Genomic DNA, 22,171 nt, shown 5'->3' on the forward strand with positions numbered 1-22,171 from the left:
GATAGTCCGGTTGTGCGCTTTTCCTCCTTGTCCAGGCTGCGATTGATGGGATCAGTCGATGTGTCCATCTACCTTTGTCTGCGCCGTCCCAGCGGACCTGCCATTCCGTCATGAGCTCCGCCCGTGCCGTCGCTCTTACTTTTTTCGTTCCCTCCTTTCTTCCCTCGTATACCTTCTTTCTTTCATGTGCCAGTAGGTCGATGGGTGGTACTCCATCAATAACCAGTACTGCGCACTCAGATACTGTTGTATATGCCGATACGATTCTCAGTACGCCCCTGCGTTGTACTCTTGCGAGGTATTTTCTGGTTCTCTCCACTGCCATGCTGGGCGCCCATATTGGTGCACCGTATAGGATCACCGAGTGCACTACGCTGTTGAGTAGTTTTCTTCGGTATGGTTTGGGTCCTCCGATGTTGGGCATTAGTCGTCCGATGTTGTTGACAGCTCTTGCCGCTTTCTCCGCGGCATGCTCAGCTTGTTTCTTAAAGGTTAATTTGTCATCTAGAATTATTCCAAGATAAGTCAAATACCTTTTTAGTCTCACGTCGTATCCCGAAATGGTGATTTTCGGGGGTTCAATTTTTCTTTTTCTGGTGAACAAAACCGCCTCGGTTTTTTGTGGTGCAAGCTTTAGTCCGGCTTCCGTCAACTAGTCGTTCACCAGGTCGAGAGTGTCGTTTGTGGTGTTCTCGAGGTCCGTTATTGTCCTAGCCACAACAATGATAGCTACGTCGTCTGCAAAACCCACCAGCTTCGCACCTCCTGGAAGTCTTAACTTAAGAAGTGAGTCGTACATTATGTTCCATAATGTTGGTCCCATGACAGAGCCCTGTGGAACACCAGAGGAGATCTTGCGTTCTGCCAGTCTTGTGATCAAAACCCTCTCCGACAGGTAACTTCCTATTATTCTTACAAGGTAGTCCGGTATTCCACCGAGCTCCGATAGGGCCGACATTATTTTATCCCATCTGGCAGAATTGAATGCATTTTTAACGTCTAGTGTCACCATTCTACAGTGACTACTCGTTTTTAATGTTCCACTCTGCGCGTCTTTTATTGTCTTTATGACCTCGGCTATTGCGTCTACCGTGGACCGACCGGGTCTGAACCCGTATTGCTGCGAACATAACCCGCCTTCCGTCTCCGTCGTCTTCGCTACTCTGTAATATGAGGCGCTCGAGAAGTTTGCCCAATCCGTCCAACATACACAGTGGCCTGTATGACGACGGCTCCTCCGGTGGTTTGTTGCCCTTGGGTATGAGCACGAGTTTCTGCCTTTTCCATATTTTTGGGAATTCTCCGCTCTTGAGGCAACTGTTGAATGTCCGCAGCAATGTTTCCGGGCAGACTTTAGCAGATATGCGGAGAATTTCGTTCGGTATTCCGTCAGGTCCAGGTGATTTGTCAGTTGACAGCCGTTTTGTTGCCGAGTATAGTTCACCCAGTGTAAACTCTGGGATGTCTTCGGGCTCTATGATCCACGCTTGTGGTGTCGTCTCGTTGTGTGTAGGGAAAAGGTGTGAAACTATCGTTTCCAAATTCCCATCTCTGTTTAAGAAGGGAATTTGGCGGTGGCCGGACAGCTTACCACGTACCATACGATACGCTTGGCCCCATGGGTCCAGGTCCACCGTCGCTTGTTGTTCCCACATCAACTTTTTACTCCTCCTGATTGCGTAGGTGACTGCTCTTCTTGCTTCTTTGTGGGCTTCGCTTGCAGTTTCGATGGCCGTTTGGTCGTCTTCGTTGCCTGATCTGTGTCTTCGTCCAGTCCGACAGTGCTCTCTTCGTTTTCTTGTGCAGGTTCTTCGCAGCTCTGCAATTTCATCGTTCCACCAATATTGTGGTTTCCGTCCCACTCCACCCTTCGGCATCGAGGCCTCGCAAGCTCGAGTGATCGCTGCCGTTGTCTCCTTGAGCTGCAGGGGCTGTATATATGTGTATGGGTGACCAGTGGCTGTGTGTGTGTCGTCGTCTCGTTCAGCTCGCTCTGGAGCACGTGCTGGAACAGGGCGGGGTGGGGAATTAGACACGTCGGGTTTGATTTATATCCTCGTTTATTGACTTGATGGCGAGCCGGGGAGTTTCTCGGCGCCTCTGCCCCTTTATGGCGGGGGGCTGTGGATTGAATACGCTGGCTGGTCAGGCAGGATAGACCAGCCACGCCAAGACCTTCTCGGTCGGCGTCTAGCGGGCGTCTGATTTGACAGATGAGCGCGCGTCGTCAGATGAATGAAACCGATGGTGCAGACATTTCTTCGTTTTCTTCTATTTCTGTTCCGATATACTTGGAATAAATATTAAACTGGTCCCACTTCATTCTGTTAAAATTATTCCGTTTGTTTTTTCTTTCATTCACATTACTTTCTACCAACTGAATGGCAAACTCTCGTATAAATATTTTTCGACGGCTTCGATCGCCTTTTCTCCAATCTGGAAACTTGGTAATCCATAAAATATGGGCATTCATGGCAGCTATGTACAGTTGCTTTTTGACGTTAAAATATCAATATATTTTTTTCAATAGCTATTGATTTATTGACACGATCTGAAGCCATTGTTATTATACATATGATGGGATGATGGGCTTGATGGGTGCTAAGTTGTACTGCACCTCATCACGTGTAGTAGCAATTGGCCAGGGTGAAAACAATGCTGAGTTCTTCTCAGTTCAACACTGTCAATACGCCATCCTCAATCTCATGCACACACTGCTCCAATAGGTCCACTCAAACCTTTACATTTACGCTTCCGGTCCGGTGATTTGTGCTGTTCGGTCCGCTGGGTGCTGTCTTCTACGCTTCGTTCTTCTTCTTGCTGGCTTCGCAGATATGGCGTTGTGGCTGTTTCCTGCATTGTGCGGCTTTGCGGTTTTCCTCTCTACACTTAAAGCACTCTCGGCTCCGGTCCTCCGAGCTGGTGCATTTCACCGCGATGTGTCCGGGTCTGTGGCATTTGAAGCATCGTGTCTGGTGGGTCCGGAGTCTAACTCTGCAGTTGACCCACTCTATGCGCAGTTTCCCTGTCTTAATAATTGTGTCAGCTGCATCTTTCGGCAGCTTCACCGCTGCAAATTATGTTCCTCCGAAGGCTGGCCTCAGGAACGCAATTTTAGCGTATCTGGCTAATTGAGACGACACCGTCGCTTTCAGCTCGGCTTCGTCCGTAGCCTCGTCAATGTCCTTGATTTCGACGTCAGTTGTCGGGACGAGTTTCTTTACTGACATTTTACTGTCAGTGAAATGGGGACAACGCGCAAATTTCACGTATTCTATATTTAATGGTGTATTATCAGAAGTACGGTAACGAATTTAAAACAAATTGGTATTTTTGTTGTTACATAGTTTATTGAAAATATAAATATACAAAAAAACAATACATAAGTTAATATTTAGTGATGCCACCGTTATTTTTAAGGCAAAGAGATACTCTTTTAGGCATGCTCTCAATGCAAGCTGTGATGGTATTTTTTTTAATATCAGAGTCTCCCTGCCACATTGACAGGATATTTTCTTTCAGGGTGGTTAAATTAGAACATGGACGTTTATTTAATTTAGATTTTAGAATGTGCCAAAGGTTTTCTATTGGATTTAAGTCTGGAGAATTACCAGGCCAGGGAAGAAGTGGAACATATCAGTCATGGGATCGACGCCACTTTGCATTCGGAGATTTATTCTCCCCACAGAAGTTTTTCCCACCCCCTCCATTGTTGCGATTTCGCGGATGGTGTGCTTCTGGGTTTTAATAATGTGTTACGGGGACGAGAAGGAGATGGTGTACAAATATTATAGTCACAGTTTTTTTTATAAGATCTTCTTTAATAGTAGTAATTACACATGAGATTAATAACAAGTTTTTATTACACGTTACTAGTTAGTAATTACTAGTTAAGTCGTCTAATCGCGAGTCACTAGTTAGACGGTTCAATTGTAAGTCAGTGATTAGTAAGAGACGGTTCGACCACAAGTGACGGTTCAATCGCAAGTGACCTTCCATATGTTTAACATCAGTATATATTTAATAGGCGTAACAATTTGGACCAATCATAGTTCGTGGGAAAATAATATTTTTAGTGTTTGCATATGTATCCCTTGAGGGTAGACTTCTCGAATTTCGTCGTGCGGATTAAGAGGGGTTTTGGTATTTGAGGGAAACACAATTTGTCACGCTGGTGGCGTGAGAATAAGAAACAAAGTTATTTAAAAACGATACTTTTAGTGTTAACATATGTGTTTTGAATGTGTCGAGAAATGGTTGAGCAGATACACAGAATTCGTCACGCAGGTAGCATTGAGTCGTGAGAAAAATGCAACTAAAACAATAAAGATTTTGGAAGTCTCATAAATAACATTAAAGGAAAATATCATTCAAATGTACGTTCAAAGAATCAAGATAACAAGCGGGAATAAAGAGTAATATAAGTACATACATAAGTTGTAAGATATTCACAACATAACAAATGCAACAATAGCTGCTATTTTTTCGCTAGGTAGATCTTTTTTTCCACCCATCTAAAATAAAAGGAACAAAATGTTTGGGAGTTTTGAAAATGTTTTGAATTGAATTTATATGAAGGTGGGTGCTATAGCACCCATTGTGTGTATCTTTAATCAAAATTCCATCATCTCTATGACCTCTGAAAGCGATATTTTGTTTTCCGAATGTTATTATAATCGGAATTAGTCTTGTTCGATTTTCTTCAACTTGTCTTAAGCGATGTGAAGATAAAATATTACAAATTTCACTTTGTGGTTTATTGAAACGATGTAAAAAATCTTTTGCAGTTTGAATTGAATTTATATGAAGGTGGGTGCTATGGCACTCCCCTTGGATCCGTATGATTGATAATACATTCTTTCTAGTGGCATTTAAAATCACTTCTTAAATGCACTAATCCTGTGCATCTGATGACGACTCGATAAATGAACTCGTACCAGGAGAGCTTATAGCGGGCGTTATCAATTAAAATTAATTCCTGTAAATCATCCGTAGAATTGACTTCTTCAGAAACCGAATTTCCAAAGAGTCTATTCATAAAATGTGTAGCTAAATTTAACGCTTGTTTCGTAGGAACAGTATTGGATTCTTTGAGCGATTTGAATAGATTGATTAAATTCGAGTCCGTTCTATCGTTTGGCCGTTTCTCCACATTTTCAAGTAATTCAACTGCTATTTGACTTTTAATTTCCTTAATTTTTTTCTTCATATAATTTAGTGTGTGGTCAGCTGAATGGATGGTTGTGTCATTTCGGCTTAGTATGTTGACTGCCAATTCGGCAGGTTTGATCACATTCATAAAATCTACAAGTACTTCAAAATCTACGACATCCAACATTTGTTAACTGTTTAATTCTATCAATGCCTGTTGTATGAATTTTCGATGCTTTATAAAAACACTAATCATTTTTGCTAATGAGTTCCAACGAGTTTTGCAATCTAAAATCAGGTCGTTTGGTGTGACCAAGCTCTGCCTTTATTTTGTCTTGTAAGATTCCATTTCTAATGGAAGAAGATTTAAAAAAACTTCACCACCTTTCGAACACTCTCGATAATCTGATCAATTTTATTTACTTCCACAAAATTGTCTTCATCGGTTCTGAATATTTCAACATTCAAATCATTAGAGAGATCTCCATTCACATGGGCTGCCCCTAATAATATCTCTCAGCGCCTATGCCAGGATTCCACAATGTTTTGGGTCCGCTGTCTACTGTGGACCGTTGAGTATACACTGACCACATTTGTGGTGGAAATCTTGGGCCAGTTCTTATGGTAGTTTGCCAAAACTTCTAGCTCCTTTCCGTGCACGTAATATTCGTCCAAATATTTTACCACTGCATGGGCCTCTGAGGGCATGGTGTCTTTGATGGCGTCCACGATGATTCCACGGTACAAACGCCAAAGCGGTCAGCTGCCTCAATATATGCGAGAATTCCGTGTCTTCTTTTGCAGTTTGAATTGAATTTATGTGAAGGTGGGTGCTATGGCACCCCCCTTGGATCCGTATGATTGATAATACATTCTTTCTAGTGGCATTTAAAATCACTTCTTAAATGCGCTAATCTCCAAAATGATGCGCGGCAACCACAAGCTGCGAGAGCCAACTACGATCGCAGCTTGTGGCGTGTGTCGAATGACGCGTGGTTATGTTTGCGCGCGTCCCATACAAACTATGAGAACAGCATTCCGCAACTTTTGGCTGCCAACGGTGGCGGTGGCCAGTGGCGTGTGTGCGATGAGAAATGCATTCCGCAGCGTGAATCGAGTGGCGAGTTACGCGTCGCCCTATTTGCGCGCGTCCCTTACAAACTCTGAGAAATTGATTCCGCAGCATGGTGGCGAATGGCCGTGTGTGCGACAGGCCTTAAAATGATTGTTGCGTAGTACCATCCTTCTGGTATAGCTTGGTTCTGGATGCATTTGCTGAAAAGGCTTGCTAAGATATTATTTAGGGGGTTATTTTACCCTGGGGTTTTACCGTTCTTTGCACTTTTTAGCGCGGCCTCTACTTTGCTAGGCAATACTGCAGGAACCCTTTGGCCGTGTGTCGATTTCGGAGCGGGAAATTGTTCGTTGTTGTTCTCGTAGTTTTGCATAGGACGTGTAAACTCTGTCTATGATCTCTTCTCTATTCCTAATTATTATTCCGCTCTCTGATCTGATTGCGATCATCTGGTTTATGCCTAAGAAAATATCCAGTTTGCACTTTTTCAGGCTTTGTTTATTCTTAATGGTATTTTCTATTAGCTTACTGCTAAAATCTATTCTTGCTTATTATTGTCAGTATCTAAATTCCTTTTATGCTTAATTAGGTTTATTGTTTCCGCTGAAATTTTGCTTAGCTTGATCTGTTTCCTGAATCCACCTAATACCTTACCTGCTGAGGTTATAACAGAGTTAATGATAGGGTTCAATTCCTCGTTGTCTGCTTCTAGATTCAATTTCTCGTATCTATTTTCAAGTTCGAGTTCGAATTCCTTTTTCCTAGACCTAAGTTGAGTGTTACTGCATCGTTTTATTAATTTTCTACGTTCGTAATTTATATTAATGGCCAACCGGGCCCGGACTAGTCTGTGATCGTGACCTAACGTTAACTGAGTGCAGAGTATTTGTTAGGATGAAATCGATTTCGTTTCTGTCTCCTTTAGGACTCTCCCAATTCCATTTATTGTTTGTGTTTTTCCTGAAAAATGAATTAAAGTGGTACAGAATGCGAATTCTATGTGGCGATCGCTTCTTTCGTTTCTTTGGCCGGTACCAAATTTGCCTACTGCTCTTTCTGTAAATGTCTTCTGCCCTATTTTTGCGCTAGAGTCGCCCATAATTATTTTAAAGTGATGGCCACTATTTTAAAGGGATGGAAACTGCTTTGTTCAGGGACAAATTCTAACGAATTATGACGTTTAGAGCATGCCATGCTCTCCAGATGTGACCATAATTTATAGTCCAGGGGATTAAGGTCGGGGCTCCCAGAAGGCCATGCTGATAAACGCCGGAACGTTCCCCGCCAGCCACGATTGCGTAGTTTTTGCTTTGTGAGCGCGTGCCGAATCTTGTTGAAATATCCAATGCTGATTATTGAACAATTGAGTTGAGGGGCTTTACGACGCGTTCCAGGACATCTTCTTGGTAAACTTTGGCCGACGTTTTCAGCCCCTTTTGTCATCCCTTCGTAGGACACCCCCCCACCACACCATCACTGACGAGGGATGATGTCCACGCTGCACTCTCTGATTGACTACCTGATGAGCTTCTCGGGCACTTCTGGCATATACCCTATCATTTTGTTTATTGAATTTTTCTTCAATAGTAAAAAATTTTTCGTCAGTAAACAAAATTTTCCGGTAGCTTCCACCACCGAGCTCTTTTGATTTTATTAGTCTCATTGTATTCAAATACGTTGTAAGGAGATGACATGTGCATCTTTTATGAGCACCGAGACCAAGGTCACTTTTTATTATCATAGACATTGATCTCGGTGATATTCCCATTTCTCGTGCTAATATTTTCTGTTTTCGAAGGGGATTTCTGCGAATTCGCTCTTGAACTGCATGAATTGCATTTGCGTTCGAATTGATCTCGGACGGCCACTTCTTTCAGCGTCAAGTAATGTGCTGGATGTGGTGAATCTTTTGATAGTTCGTTTTTTGAGCGTGTTGAAGATTTCGCTCTCGCTCTGCCCCCTCACATCCATAGTTTCAAATAGGGTGACTCTGGACGTTGGGGTGGGGGTGCGGTATCTGGATAAATCAAATCTGCGAAGGACTACGATTGGTTTCTTACCATTATTTTTTTGTTTAAATTCTGAATCGCGGTTTCGATGACCTCGACTGACGATCTGCCCACTGGTTCCTGTTCTTCTCGTTTCACAACCATAGTTTCAATTCTGCTTTTTGGACTTAGGGTTGGAGGTGTGGGTGGGGGTGTTTTTTCCCGACTTGGCATTGGAGGTAGGGTATGGGGTGGGGACCGTTGTTGTTGCTTTGAGGCTTGGGTTGTCGGTGAGACTCTTGCGGGGTCTCTTGCGTTTTGGCGTTATTAGGATGGGCCTGGGGGTGGGGGATGGACTGGATGGATGGGGACCTGTTTGAGCTCTACTATTCCCGAATTGGCTTATTCTTATGAACTTCAAAGTCTCCACTTGCAGACTTGAATTTCCACAAATTTGGACACTGCGTTATAACAAAACGTACGCACTCTCCATGTTGCACGATCCAACAAAATCCACATGCAGGGTGGCTGCGAATGAAGAACGCATTGTGAAATCCCTCACAACAATTTGTTGCTTTCGGCGATCTTTCAATGGCTGACGGTTGGTGATTATACAATGAGGTTTGTAATTTTCAACCTCATTTTTAGAGCCACTTTTATGAATAGGAATGACTCTAATCTCTCTGCTAGCTGAATACACTGTAAACCCTGTTTGCGCTCTACTATTCCCGAATTGGCTTATTCTTATGAACTTCTCAGTCTCCACTTGCAGACTTGAATTTCCACAAATTTGGACACTGCGTTATAACAAAACGTATGCACTCTCCATGTTGCACGATCCAACAAAATCCACATGCTGGGTGGCTGCGAATGAAGAACGCATTGTGAAATCCCTCACAACAATTTGTTGTTTTCGGCGATCTTTCAATGGCTGACGATTGGTGATTATACAATGCGATCGGAAATTGCGGATTTCGTCCCGCAATGCCTTCAATGCATGTTGCTGTAAAAATATGAAATAACTTCTCGATATCGGGATTCCTCTGGAAACGTAGGTTGTAGCATGGAAAAAATGGTTTTCACTTCGTCTACTGGCACGAATGCCAGTGACGATTATCGATTTTAAATTTTAGGCTCACGTTGTTTATTTCCCCAAGCAGGCTTTGGGTTAAGGTGAAAGTATCATAACATCCTGTGATTTAAAGAAAATTTGCGCCGAATTTGTTGCCGCCTTTTCAAAATCCAATAAAATAACTGTCGGAGATAATCGAGAATTAGATCCTTTAAGGTTTCGAACATACGTTCGTATAGTATAGGAGTTTCCTAGGCGTGCATGCTACTGGATCTCTATCCTAGCTCGGGAGAGACTGTTTGGTCTCTTCTCTTGCGTCTGGAAATCGATTATGAATTAATTCCTACCTCAGGCGAAATAATTTGGTTTTTTTTAATGGGCTTCTAATGGCTAATATGTATTCATTTTCAGTCACAGAAAGGACTAAAATGTCTTCAAAAATAAATTTTTTTTCATCCTTTGATAAAAAATATTTTTGCATGTTTTTGTCTTTGTATATGACAATTTTAAATTGTCATTTTTTCATTTCCAGTAGTGGTTCTAAAATTATAGGTTTGGGGCAAACTGGAATAGGAAAATTAAATCGGCACTTTTATTATTTGTATAGGAAGTGAAGCGAGAAAGAGTCAGAACATCCTGTCTACGCGCCAGCTTTTAATTGACAGACCTTTTTTCACGAACGGAATTAGGGTCATCACAAATTCACTACAGAATTAAAAGTCCTTTTTATTTATAGTTTATTTATTTTTTGATAATAGAATATACATGTTTTATTTACAATTACATATTGATACAAATAATAAAAAAAAATAATTAGAAACCACTAAAAAGAATTTGCTTATTAAAGCGTTGACGGTTACTTTCGCCTTTAGTTTTTATAGTAAACATTTTGCTTTCAAAATGTAATCGTGTAAAAAAATATTTCTCGATTATTGCTTTAATGAGTAATAAACAAGGACTCTCTGTATTTCCGTCAAAATGTGGAGCAAATCTAATAATGTTCGGGGTATCTAATAGTTGATATGTTGTGTTTACAAAAAAATTTAGATCGTATTTTGGCAATAAGGTGTTATTACCACTTGCTGTTAAGGCACATTTAAATAATTTTTCACATGTGCAGCAAATATCTATTACTTCTTGAGTGGGGTAAACTAACCCTCCTTTATCTTTTAAAATAATTAAATTGTGATACGGAAGTAGATTTTTAGAAACTAGCCCATCACAACAATAATTACAACAAATTTTCTGTAATATTTTTTTCACGGCAAACCCGGCCATATAGGCTAGTGTTTTTTAAGCCCCTTGATAAAATAATTGCATCAACATATTTTACCTCCTTTTCCACAAACGGTGAAGTTGATTTATTATTGTCGTTTGAATCATTGTCCACATCTACAAAATTATGGCGAATACCAGAAGACGAAGAATAAATAATTTCTATGCTGTTTTCGGGTGCACAATTTAAAACGATGAATTCTAGGGGCCTACAATTGCTGTTGAAAGACGATTTTAATTCTAAATGGTTAAGGGTTTTTTTTATATGCAGATTTAAAATGCAAAGCATGGGGGTTGTTATTATAACCTATGGCGGATATTCGAGAAGTAGTTAGTTGTTAGTTTCGCGGAATAGTTAGTTCTCGCTGACCGTATGGTAATCTCAGTTATTTGCCGAGCGCAACTTTCTTTCTTTTCCAAACCCTTTGTATGTTTTAATCGTCGTTTTTGTAAGCGTAGAGTTCTTTGCTCATGTGGTTTTTTCTTTTTACAGTCCCTACTCAAAAAATTAGGATCACTTGCGTTTTATCAGTTTTTTAAGCAAATGGGTAAAAAAATACTAAAACACAAACTTTTTACACTTGTTTTCAAATATATACATTTATTTACTGATAAGAAATACATGTCCAACTTTGAAATAAACATTATATCCTGTAAATATATGTATATGAATAAATTAAATAAAAAAAAAAAAATAATAATAATTTACGTATAAAAAATACAAAAAAACATATCAATATTTCGTATTTCCGGCTAATATACGTTTTGGCATACTGCGCATGCAAATTAGATTCATTAATTTTATTTCGTCGCATACCCATGCTGCTTTTATTCTTTCCTTCAATATTTAAAGGGTAGGGTTGGGACGACTATATACGATGGTTTTTAGGAGGCTCCAGACATTTTCAATAGGATTAAGATCAGGGGAATTGCCAGGCAAGGGTAAAATGGGTATGTTTTGCGATTCTAGGAAATTTATGACGGAACGTGCTCGATGACATGGTGCACCATCTTGCATTAAAGTGAAAGGACCTTCGGACGAATCAAGGGAAGAAAAAAATGGTATAAAAACCGTTTGGATTACTTCTTTGTAACCGATCCCATTCATCGTCCCTTCCACAAAAAAAACTGGTCCCGGTCCATTGATGGTTATACAGTTATACACGACCAAATCATTGTTGCCGGTGGGCCAAACCCAAACCATTTTTTGAACACAGTCGTGGTTGAACTTTTCTTCTGGCCTTCGGCGAACAAATTTTTGGCTTTCCGTGAGAGCTTCTAATCTCAATTCGATTTTATAAAATAAAAACCATGAAGTCTCTACTCACCCTTAAGACAACCAGACAGTAGAAGATCTCAGCTGAGAATGATCTCAGTAGAAGATCTCAGCTGATGATGAGAATGAATGAATGATGATGAGAATTTTTATAAACATTAACGCACAATAAACAAAAGCGCACCCTTACTCAGGTATAGCATGGGTTTTTTTGTACCTAAGCCTGTATTGCTTTGCAGATATACAAGATAACTGTAACAACTCACAGAAATAATAACTTACATCAAGTTAAAAATAACGAAGTTATGATTAAAACAAACGCGTATTTCGCAAAACTCGCAAGTGATCCTAATTTTTACTTTATTTAAGTAGGGACTGTAGATTTTGTTTTGTACAGTAATATGGGATGATTTTGTATTTGATTCAGTCATTCTAGACTAAGCATTTTCAAATGTTGAATTTCTAGTCGTTCTGTTCTTTGTTCTTCTGATTCCGTCGTCTTTGACTCTTCATATTTTGATTTTTCCAAACGCTGAGTACGTTTTGATCGTCGCCTTTGTGAGCGTAGAGTTCTTTGCTCAACCGTTTCTTTCGTATTAGTTTTTGGTTACATTTAATTGGTAACCGAAGATGGCATACATATATTTATTGAAAATTTGTAAGCAATTAATTGAAAATTTCTTCTTTCTACATTCTTCGACAGTATGGCCATTTATTTTGCAATACGAACAATGTTTAATATTCTGCGGCGGATATCGGTTAAAGTGGGGTCGTTGACCGAAACGGGGCTGTTGATTCAGCTCGAGTTGTTTATTATAATGGGGTTGTTGGTTGAATTGAGGTTGTTGGTTGAATCGAGTTTGTTGGTTAAAATGGGGTTGATTGAAACGGATTTGTTGATTAGGGCTTTCGAAATATCGCGGTCCATTATTATTGTTTTCGTAAGTTTTTTCGAAGTTCATTTCAATTAAGGAATATTCCAAGGCTTGCGTTGTGGTATGACGCCTTTTGACCGAAGGACTGTTCTTATTCCTGGGTCGCGTAATCTTTTTACATAAGCATTTAATGAAATCTCTTGAAAATGTTCTAATCTAGTGAAAGTTATTTGATTATCCGAATCGTTGCGGACACGACTGACTGTTTCTTGATATTTATCCTTAAAACTTTTAATATAATCTAATGTTGATTCTTCGGGGAATTGGACATACTTTTGAATTTCCGATAAAAAGTCTATGAATGTTTGTGGTTCGACACTGGCTTTAATGATTAATTCGTGTCGAGTCTTTGTGTAATGAGTGTAATGAGTCTTTTCCAATTTTTTATGGGTTCTCGCTCTAGTCCATTTGAAATTTCAGACAATTGCGTATAAATATATTTTAATAATAACGGTTACTTGATTGGATGAAGCCAATGAAAATGCTTCATCATAGCATTTTACGAAAAAGTTTGCATTTTTCTTTTCAAAAGGTTTAATAAATTTAAAGAGAGTGTTTCTGGGTATCACTGGTATATTGAATTATGTACTCGCGGTTTTAAATATATTTTAGCTTAGTGCTGGAACGGCTAGGCTGATGCTCGATGCGGCTAGGTTGTAGTTCAATACTGCTAGGCTGAAGATCGATATGGCTAGGCTGAAGTTTGATTTTTGATGCAACTGCTTCTGTCTCATCGTCGGCGTTGGTTCAAATCTGCATTAACTCTTTCGAGGCACAAGATTTTTAGAAAAAAAAATTTGCACAGACTTTTTTTTATTAACCTTTTGAGTAGTGAGTTAATTTTTACATGAGAAACGTCTCAGGAGTGAGTTTTTTTTTTTCAATTAGAAGATTTTAATTATATTTAATGTATGACATATAATCAACTTTAAATTAAATTTTAAAAATTCAGTTGTTCTCAACCTTTTTTAAGAAGTTCTGTGGTCCTCAACTTTTTTTATTGACATATCGAAAAACTTATTCTGGATTTATTTATAATATATTATACCAACTAGATTACAATTAATTTTAATTCTTATTATAATGAGATTATAATAAAAAATAAAAGTTCAGTGGTTTTCAACTTTTTTAGACGGTTTTGTGGTTCTCAACTTTTTATTTTTATCTTATAATGAATTTATTTAATATATATTTCATAAAATACAACATTTCTTCTGATTGGATTACAGAAAAAGAAATCAGTGGTTTTCAACTTTTTTTTTATTTTTATCTTGAAAAACTTATCTACATAGAATTTATTTATGATATATTTTATAAACTAAAACATAATTTTATTGTAATAGTTAGATTACAATCAAAGGTAAACATTTAGTGATTCTCAACTTTTTTTTTTATCTGAAAAACAGATTTTTATAAAAAGATATTTTACAAACTATAACTCAATTCTTACGGTTGATCATAGCAAAAAATTATATAGGTACAAAAAATAAAATAATATAGGTACATATGTAGCTTATTTATAATATCTTAGGAACAAAAAAATTTTCCAATAATTCTTGGTCTACTCAGTAGAATCTACTGCCACTGATTATCCGTGTTATAATATAGATATGTACATAGGTGGGGTTTGGTGACTATTCAATCACGGAGTCTTGAACGGGAACGAATCTGCAAATTTTTTATAACTTTAGTATTGAAAAGTTTGAAAATATGTAAGATAAGTTGATATAAAACTTACGTCAAAATTAATAATTTTTTCTCGTGTGGTAATCTTCAAAACAAGGATGTACACATAATGCAACATCACATGGAAGACACATCCATCGTGTGTCCTTTCTTGTTTTTGGGCGTCTTACGGAATGACTACACACGTGACATGCTCTCTGCGTTCTTGATCCTTGGGCAGCTGTTTCAGGCACTGGATGTGGAAAATGTCTAGCCGTAAGTCTCACAGGATTGTCTTGAGGTTTTCTACCTCCGGAAGGAGATGGTCTCACCTTATGATAGTTTTCTACTATTTGTTTTATTATATTTAGCCGAAAGTCGCTGAATTGAGGTTTCTCGCCTGTCTTTACTAAATATAAATTGTAGGCATTCAGGGTGGACACACCAATCAACCGGAAAAAAATCTTTTTGTACCATTTCAATGTTTTTCTGGAGGTATCCATGAAACTAATCATCATATCTGATTTATCGACAGTGCCCATATTCAAATTATACTCCACTACGGCTTCAGGTTTGTTGATATTTTCACCTGTCGTGTAATTGATTGCATCTGTTTCAACCATTTTCTTTTCATGAATATTTGTGAGCATGTGAACCTCCCGTTTGTCAATCCATTTTATTGCCAATAAATTGTTACAATGTAGAAATTCCACATACCCACGTTTATGTTTTCCTGCGGGAAATTTTGGAAATCCTTTCCTATTGCATCGTATGGTACCGCATGCATGGGTTTTATTTTCGTATAAATATTCAAAAAGTGCCGGACTGGAATACCAGTTGTCAATATACAATCTATGTCCATTTCCCAAGTAATCTTTTACCATTGTTTTCACAACAGACCCAGATACTCCAAGATCTGGGTCTGTTTCTATTTCTGTTTGTTTGCCGGTGTACACAATGATGTCCAAAACATACCCTGTTTCCACATCACAACAGACAAACAGCTTTATTCCAAAGCGATGTCGCTTGTTGGGAATGTAGATTCTAAATGATAACCGTCCTTTCCAAAGCAACAGACTTTCGTCTATGCATATGTTTTGGAAAGGATAAAATATCTCTTTATACGATCTTTTGATTGGATCCAATAATGGCCGGATTTTCCATAGTCTGTCGTTATTACGAACGGTGTTGTCTGTGAAATGAAGCGCTCGTAATAAAAGAAAAAATCGATCCTGTGAAAACAGAACACGGAAGAACGGAGTCGCAATGATTGGATTTGTGGACCAATAGTCCTTCATGGAATTTTTTCCAACTAGACTAGTCAACATAATTGTACCCAAAAATACATACATCTCCGAAACATTTGTATCAACCCATTTTTTTAGCTTCGACTTTTCACTTAGATTTCTACTGATTTGAGCGGCGTATCTATTTGTTTCTTTGACTATTGTGTTCATTGCATTGGCATTGAAATACAGTTGGAAAAAATCAAGTTCTGTCTGCATGCGATATCCTGGCTGAATTCCGGATAATGCATTATCGAATGGGTGTATTTGAGGAGTAAAGTCGCCATCTTCCCATTTTCTCTCGTCATTCCGACTGCGTTTGGGTGGTTGTGGTTGTTCGTCATCATCAGTATCTTCTTCGTCTGAAGAATTATTCAATTGGAGAATTAAGTCATCCAAGTTATCCACCATATCCTCATCTTCACTGTCAAAAAAAAAATTGTCTATTTCTTGATCATTTGATCTTTGAGACATTTTGAATTTAAAACGAGCAGATCACAATTTTTATTTACACTTGATCACAAAAAATATTATAATGCACTTCACAAAAAAAGTTTTTATGTACCGAGTCGACAAGACGCGAATGCGTTCGATAACGCTAATTGGATAACGCATCCAATATAAAACCGAGATCCGATTCTAGTGTATGTTCGGAATCAACTGACTCGAAAAATCTTGTCGAACACTCTTATTTTGTGGGAAGTTGTAAAATTGACATATTTCGCTCGATTATATGATTGATTTGTGGCCCGATGGCGACCCTTTGGACAAAGTTTCCCTTGCATTCCGGACAATTCTCTCGAAAATAAATAAAATTCTAATTTCACGCTAAATTATTTTTATTAGGGTCAAATGAAATAATGTTAGTCAGAGATGTCGATGTTATTCGTTCGGAACATATTTTATAGTGTTTACATGTGGAAAATATTACTTTAGAACAAAAAGTTGTCGTCATGTTCAGTCATCAAAATTTAACTGGCTTTCACGCCTCGTTAAATTTGGTTTCTTTATTCGAATACAAAAATATATACTCACAAGAGTGAAAGAGAAACCTCAGCAACACTTGAAAAAAAACGAGATGCAAATATGTCGAACAATGAGAGAGGTAGAGTATTTTGAGTGATTGAACGTGTCAAATCGTACAAGTACGGCCGTACTCTGGCGGGGCCATTTTTTTTGCCACGTACCCGTACGGCCGTACTCCTCAAAGGGTTAAAAAAATATTTAAAAAACGTTACACATCTACTCATTAGGAACCAAAATTATAAAAAATATTATTCAATGTAAAAAACATTATTCAATGTAAAAAACAAATGGTAAAATTTTTATAAGGTGGGATCTAAACAGTCCCACTATGCCATATGTGTTTAGTTGTGATAAATATATTTTTTTTTTTCCCAATGTAAAGAGGTACTTTGCATATTGTGCAGGACCATGATGTTCGACACTCTTGTTTTTTCGTACTGCAATATGCACATCGTCTACGAGTAGAGCGAATTGGCATATGTTTTGAATCTTTCCTTCTTATTTCTATAGATACTTGTGGTTTTGATTGTTTTCTCTTTGAAATTGAGGGTGTAGTGGAAATTGTTGGTGCTATTTTTTCAATTTGTAAACCAGCCGCAAACCCTTCTGCACATTTGCATTTGAATTGTTTCAAAGGCATCGTATTGCCTAACTGTTATATACGCATTTACAACAAGAAGCATGAAAAAAATGAAACATTATTCGATGCCACCATTTTTTGCTGCGGCGATCGAGCTTATAATTAACCATCAATTAATCGAATTTGTCCACTAAGTTCATGTTATTATTATAATCGACTATTAAAGATGGACAATCAATTGTCATTCTCAAACCCTTCTTATCTCTTTCTGCTCTTTCTGCAGATGCAGCTGCTCTTTCAATATCTGGAACATTTTTAAATACAGACGTTACTCATCGAAGTATGGACACCGCGCGGATTACGCAAATTCTAAATTCATCGCTTTATTGTGAGAAGTAGGTTCGTGAAATTAAAACAAATATGTGTTTAAAATGATGATACATCGTTTATTTATCATATTATTACAAAAAATATATAAAATAATTAATATTTTGTATGTCCACCCTTATTGTTTAGACACATTGCTATTCTCTTGGGCATACTCTCGATACAAGACGCAATGGTTGATTTTATTTCAGGATCCCCCTGCCACACAGAAATTATATTTTCTTTAAGGATTGATTTATTGGTACAAGGGAGTTTATTTAATTTAGTTTTAAGGACATTCCAAACATTTTCAATAGGATTTAGGTCAGGGGAATTGCCGGGCCAAGGAAGGAGTGGTAAATTGTGATCCGACATGAATTTTTTTACTTTTTTTGCTGTATGGCAAGGGGCATTGTCCTGCATGTAATAAAGTGCATCCCCATTGTTGATTTTATCTTGTATCGAGGGCAAAAAAGTGTCTTGCAATACTTTAATGTACTGCAAAGCATTCATAGACCCTTCAACAAAATACAATGGGCCTGGACCCTGGGCGCTAATGGAGGCCCAAATCATTAATGAAGGCGGATGTTTCACCCTTGTTTGGATACAGGATGCTTTGTACTTCTCATCAGGTAGTCGACGTACATATTGGTGAGTCTGTGTCATCATACAGATCGACGATTCGTCAGAGAAGTGAACCTTAAAAAATGAAACAAATCGATTAATTTATAGTACATTCAAAAAAGTAAAGAAATAATTTTATTCCAATTAAATTACCGTTTTCCAATCGTCAAGGGTGAAGTGTTGATGAAGTTGAGCCCAATTTAATCTCGCTTTTCGCATTTTTTGGGTTAACAGTGGTTTTTTTACTGGACGTCGACTGTTTAACCCAGCTTCGGCGAGGCGGCGTCGGATCGTACTGACCGAAATATCAATATTCGATTCCCCCAAAGATGTTTTTATCCCTCTTGCTGTAATAAACCGATCACTGTTTACGACCCCGACGATTTTTCGATCAATTCGGGGACTGAATTTTCGAATGCCACGACAATTCGTCCGCCGGGTGACGGTGGGGTCATCATTATTTTTCAGCCTGATGCTGATTTTATGCACAGAACCATGACTTATCTGCTCTTTTTTGGCAATAGACCGAAGAGAAAACTGTCCAGTCTTTAATAGTGCCACAACACTGCTGATTTTCTCTTTCGATAAATCTTTATTCCCCACCATCTAAAAACAAAAACAACAACACAGAGGGGGAGTTTTACAAGCAATTTTAAACTAATAATAAATTTATTTTAAAAGTATAAACACTTTAACTTACTTGGAAAATACCGTAGAAATGCAGGATAAAAAAATATCTTCGATTCAATCTTCACAAACACTTTTTTTTCGGAAGGAAGCAAACGTCTCTGCTGACCGGATTTCGGACACGAAGTGAGCTTTTACACTCAATTGGGTTTTAAAATATTTGTATGAACAATACTGCACAAAATGTTTTGTAGACTAATACAATAGGATACTATGCATCCTTTAAAAAAAAAAGGAACCTAAAATCTCATTCATAACGGGCGCAGGTACATAAAATACGCTTTTCGGACCGCTGTATGAACTTCGATGAGTAACGTCTGTATGTGTCTTCATTTTTGGAGAAATGTGTAATTGGTGATCATTAATGATACTCCTTTCTTTGATTGTATTTTCCTTTATTCGCCTTTAAAGTGAAAGAGGGACTGCCGGCCGTGTCGTGATGTCACATCACGGAACTAATATCAACTGAACACAGTTATACAAAGCGATTATGATACACTGCCGGTATCCCTCTATTTATACATAAATATTAAGGTGGGGACTGGTCCAATTTTATTTCTGTAAAAGAAAGTATATGCACGGAGGATACGCATTGCCAACTTCTAGCTGTTACAAGATTGCTGGAACTTTATCGAAAGTGCCGTCTCCAAAAATGGTGTCTTTGTTCACAAGTTCGTTTAGCAAATCTTTACTACCTATGGCCAAAATCCTATTTTCATCTTCCTCTCTCGAATCATGTTATATTAACACGTTTCGTGCCACATAATATGTTTTTTCATGTATGAAATATATATTTAATGTGTATGAAGGATTATTTTACATAACAAATAACAAAAAAAAAACAAAACTGCTCGAGGAAAAATGTGTATTTTTTTATATTACATAAAAATATAAGCACAATAAAATGGAACAAAAAATACATTTACAAGGAGACATGCCTATTGCCTATGTTCTGTGTTGAAACAGGGTAAACAATAATGTGACTGACCATCACATCCGCCACAGTATGTCACAACTTGTTTCGATCGATTTCTTGCGTATTTTATTCCAAATTTGGAGTTTGATTTATAACACCTGATAAAATAACGGCGAACCTATCGTGCTTGGCCCTCTTTTTTCAAAAGCTCATGGCGTGATCGTCTTGCCATTTGTGTTGATGTTGATGGATCATTTATTCCTTTGCAGCTCGTTAGAAACAGAGCAAGCTGCTTCCGAAACTCCACAATGGTTATTTTTTTCTGTGACATCTTTATACATCACACGAGTATTTACCACTGATGTATTTAGAAGGAGCTCGATTGCTAATTTCCGATACCATTTCACCGTTTTTTGCAACGGGGTGCAATAAGCCGTCATCTGATCTGATTAATCAACCGATGCCTTTGCCCGGTTGTATTCTTGTATCATTTTAGGTTTCTCCAACATATTCCCTCTACTATTTCGCACTGTGACATAATCAATTGTGTGTTTTGTGGAGAGCATCGTGACATCCCGCGTATCTCTCCACTTTAAAATTGATACACCTTTTCTATTCTGCTTGGCAGCAATCTCACCACGATTTAGCTTCTGCTTGGTGACTTCTTTCGGCAATCCCCGCCGATATATTCTAATTGTGCCTACTAAATGGGTTTCCTCAGCCAATACTTTGTTTGCGAGATCTATACTAGTGTACCAATTACACTGTTCGACACGAAAAATGGGTCAGAGACGAGATATGACTTTTCTTATAAATCTATGCCCAGTAAACACGAATCTGGTAATTAAAAATGTTGATTGGCTCGAGATTCGGAGATATGTGTTTTTTAAATCGCGCAATTACAGTAACGGGCGATGAAAGGTGTCCACCTCGAAAAAACTCATATTTTCTTGTTTTTCGGACTTATAAACGATTGTATTTATTTTTTTTGTTTATTAAAATTGCATTTATGAAGTTTGAAAGAAATTCAAGTAGTAATGCGAAGAAATTAAAACGAAACTACAATGTTATTCAAATTATTAGGAGTCGGTGATGTATGGAAGGATTTAGTAGTGTAATTAAAATTTTTTTTTTTCATAAAACTAATGTATTAATAAAAAATCTAAAAATCACATTTCATTTATTATAATAATACTTATATATAAAATTTGTTTCAATATTTGGTTGGCCCCCCCTTATTTTTTATAACAGCCTCAACTCTTCGAGGCATTGATTTAATTGAATTTTGAATATATTCATCTATGATATCTGTACAGACTCCAGGGATGTTCAACTCGAGAGCACCCCCGAAGTCGGTTTTGTGAGAAGCTCGTGGTAAGCGTGGGCGGGACTGGTCTCCTCCAAGGGATCTACAGGTCGTCGTCTGCGGTCTGGTCTCTGCTGATGTCTATCTCTCTCTCTCTCTCTCGTACAGTGTGCGTAAGGGAGTGTGATACAGGACAAAGGCGGGAAATTATATAATAATGATAACAGGTTGTAATTCTGTTTGTATGGTGACTGTATTTTATATATATATAAATACAGAGAATAAGCAGGGGGGGGGGGAATAACAAAGTAACCACGCGTGCCCTTTGAGGTTAGCCACGCGTAGATCAGTTGTCTGCCTTCTGGACGAAGACAGACCAAGCTTCCTCTGGTGCACACCGGACGGATACTGGAGCTGGTCTCCAAGTATCGTCACAACCCTCACCAGCCTCTAGCTGGTGATTTCGGTGGCGAGGTGGGCCCCGTAAACAACGGGGTGATTACGCGCCAAACCGCTATTGACAACTGTCAGTTTGTGTGCCAACCGCTGTCACAAAAATATATCGGCCAAATCGTGGGTCGTAAGGCCACAAAAGCCGATCATCAGACATAGTCTGAACATACTCCCCCCGTTGGAATCCAGAGGATCGGATTCCAAAACAAATGAATTAATCAAGAGACTAATGAAGCATGACAAATGAGATAACAAAAGAACACAACAAACAAGACAAACAATACACAATTAGTAATCAAAACAAAGGTTCGTCCACCGTCAATCGTCCCGCTGTACATTAACAGCTGACTAAGCCCGCAAGAAACAACCAACAAGGTAAACAAACAAACAAACAAAAAACAACAAAAAACCAACACCAGTGCTAGGTAACAATATTGTTAAGCCGTTACATGTCCCATATGCATTGATAGCTCCATTACCAACACCAATC

General features: G+C 38.3%; 2 protein-coding genes across 2 annotated transcripts in view; one reads left to right on the forward strand and one right to left on the reverse strand.

Annotated features, from left to right (window-relative positions):
- LOC143912785 (uncharacterized) overlaps window positions 1-22,171 on the forward strand; it is a 66,237-nt gene that overhangs the window by 22,441 nt on the left and 21,625 nt on the right. The window lies entirely within an intron of this gene.
- On the reverse strand, window positions 7,328-11,239 carry LOC143913714 (uncharacterized). Its single transcript, XM_077433680.1, has 2 exons — window positions 8,888-11,239; window positions 7,328-8,809 (listed from the first exon to the last, which is right to left on the reverse strand). Exon 2 carries the CDS (start codon window positions 7,667-7,669, stop codon window positions 7,328-7,330), a length of 342 nt encoding a protein of 113 aa, XP_077289806.1. The 5' UTR covers window positions 7,670-8,809; window positions 8,888-11,239.

This window comes from Arctopsyche grandis, chromosome 6 (genome assembly GCF_051622035.1).
Source record: "Arctopsyche grandis isolate Sample6627 chromosome 6, ASM5162203v2, whole genome shotgun sequence".
Taxonomy (NCBI): domain Eukaryota; kingdom Metazoa; phylum Arthropoda; class Insecta; order Trichoptera; family Hydropsychidae; genus Arctopsyche; species Arctopsyche grandis.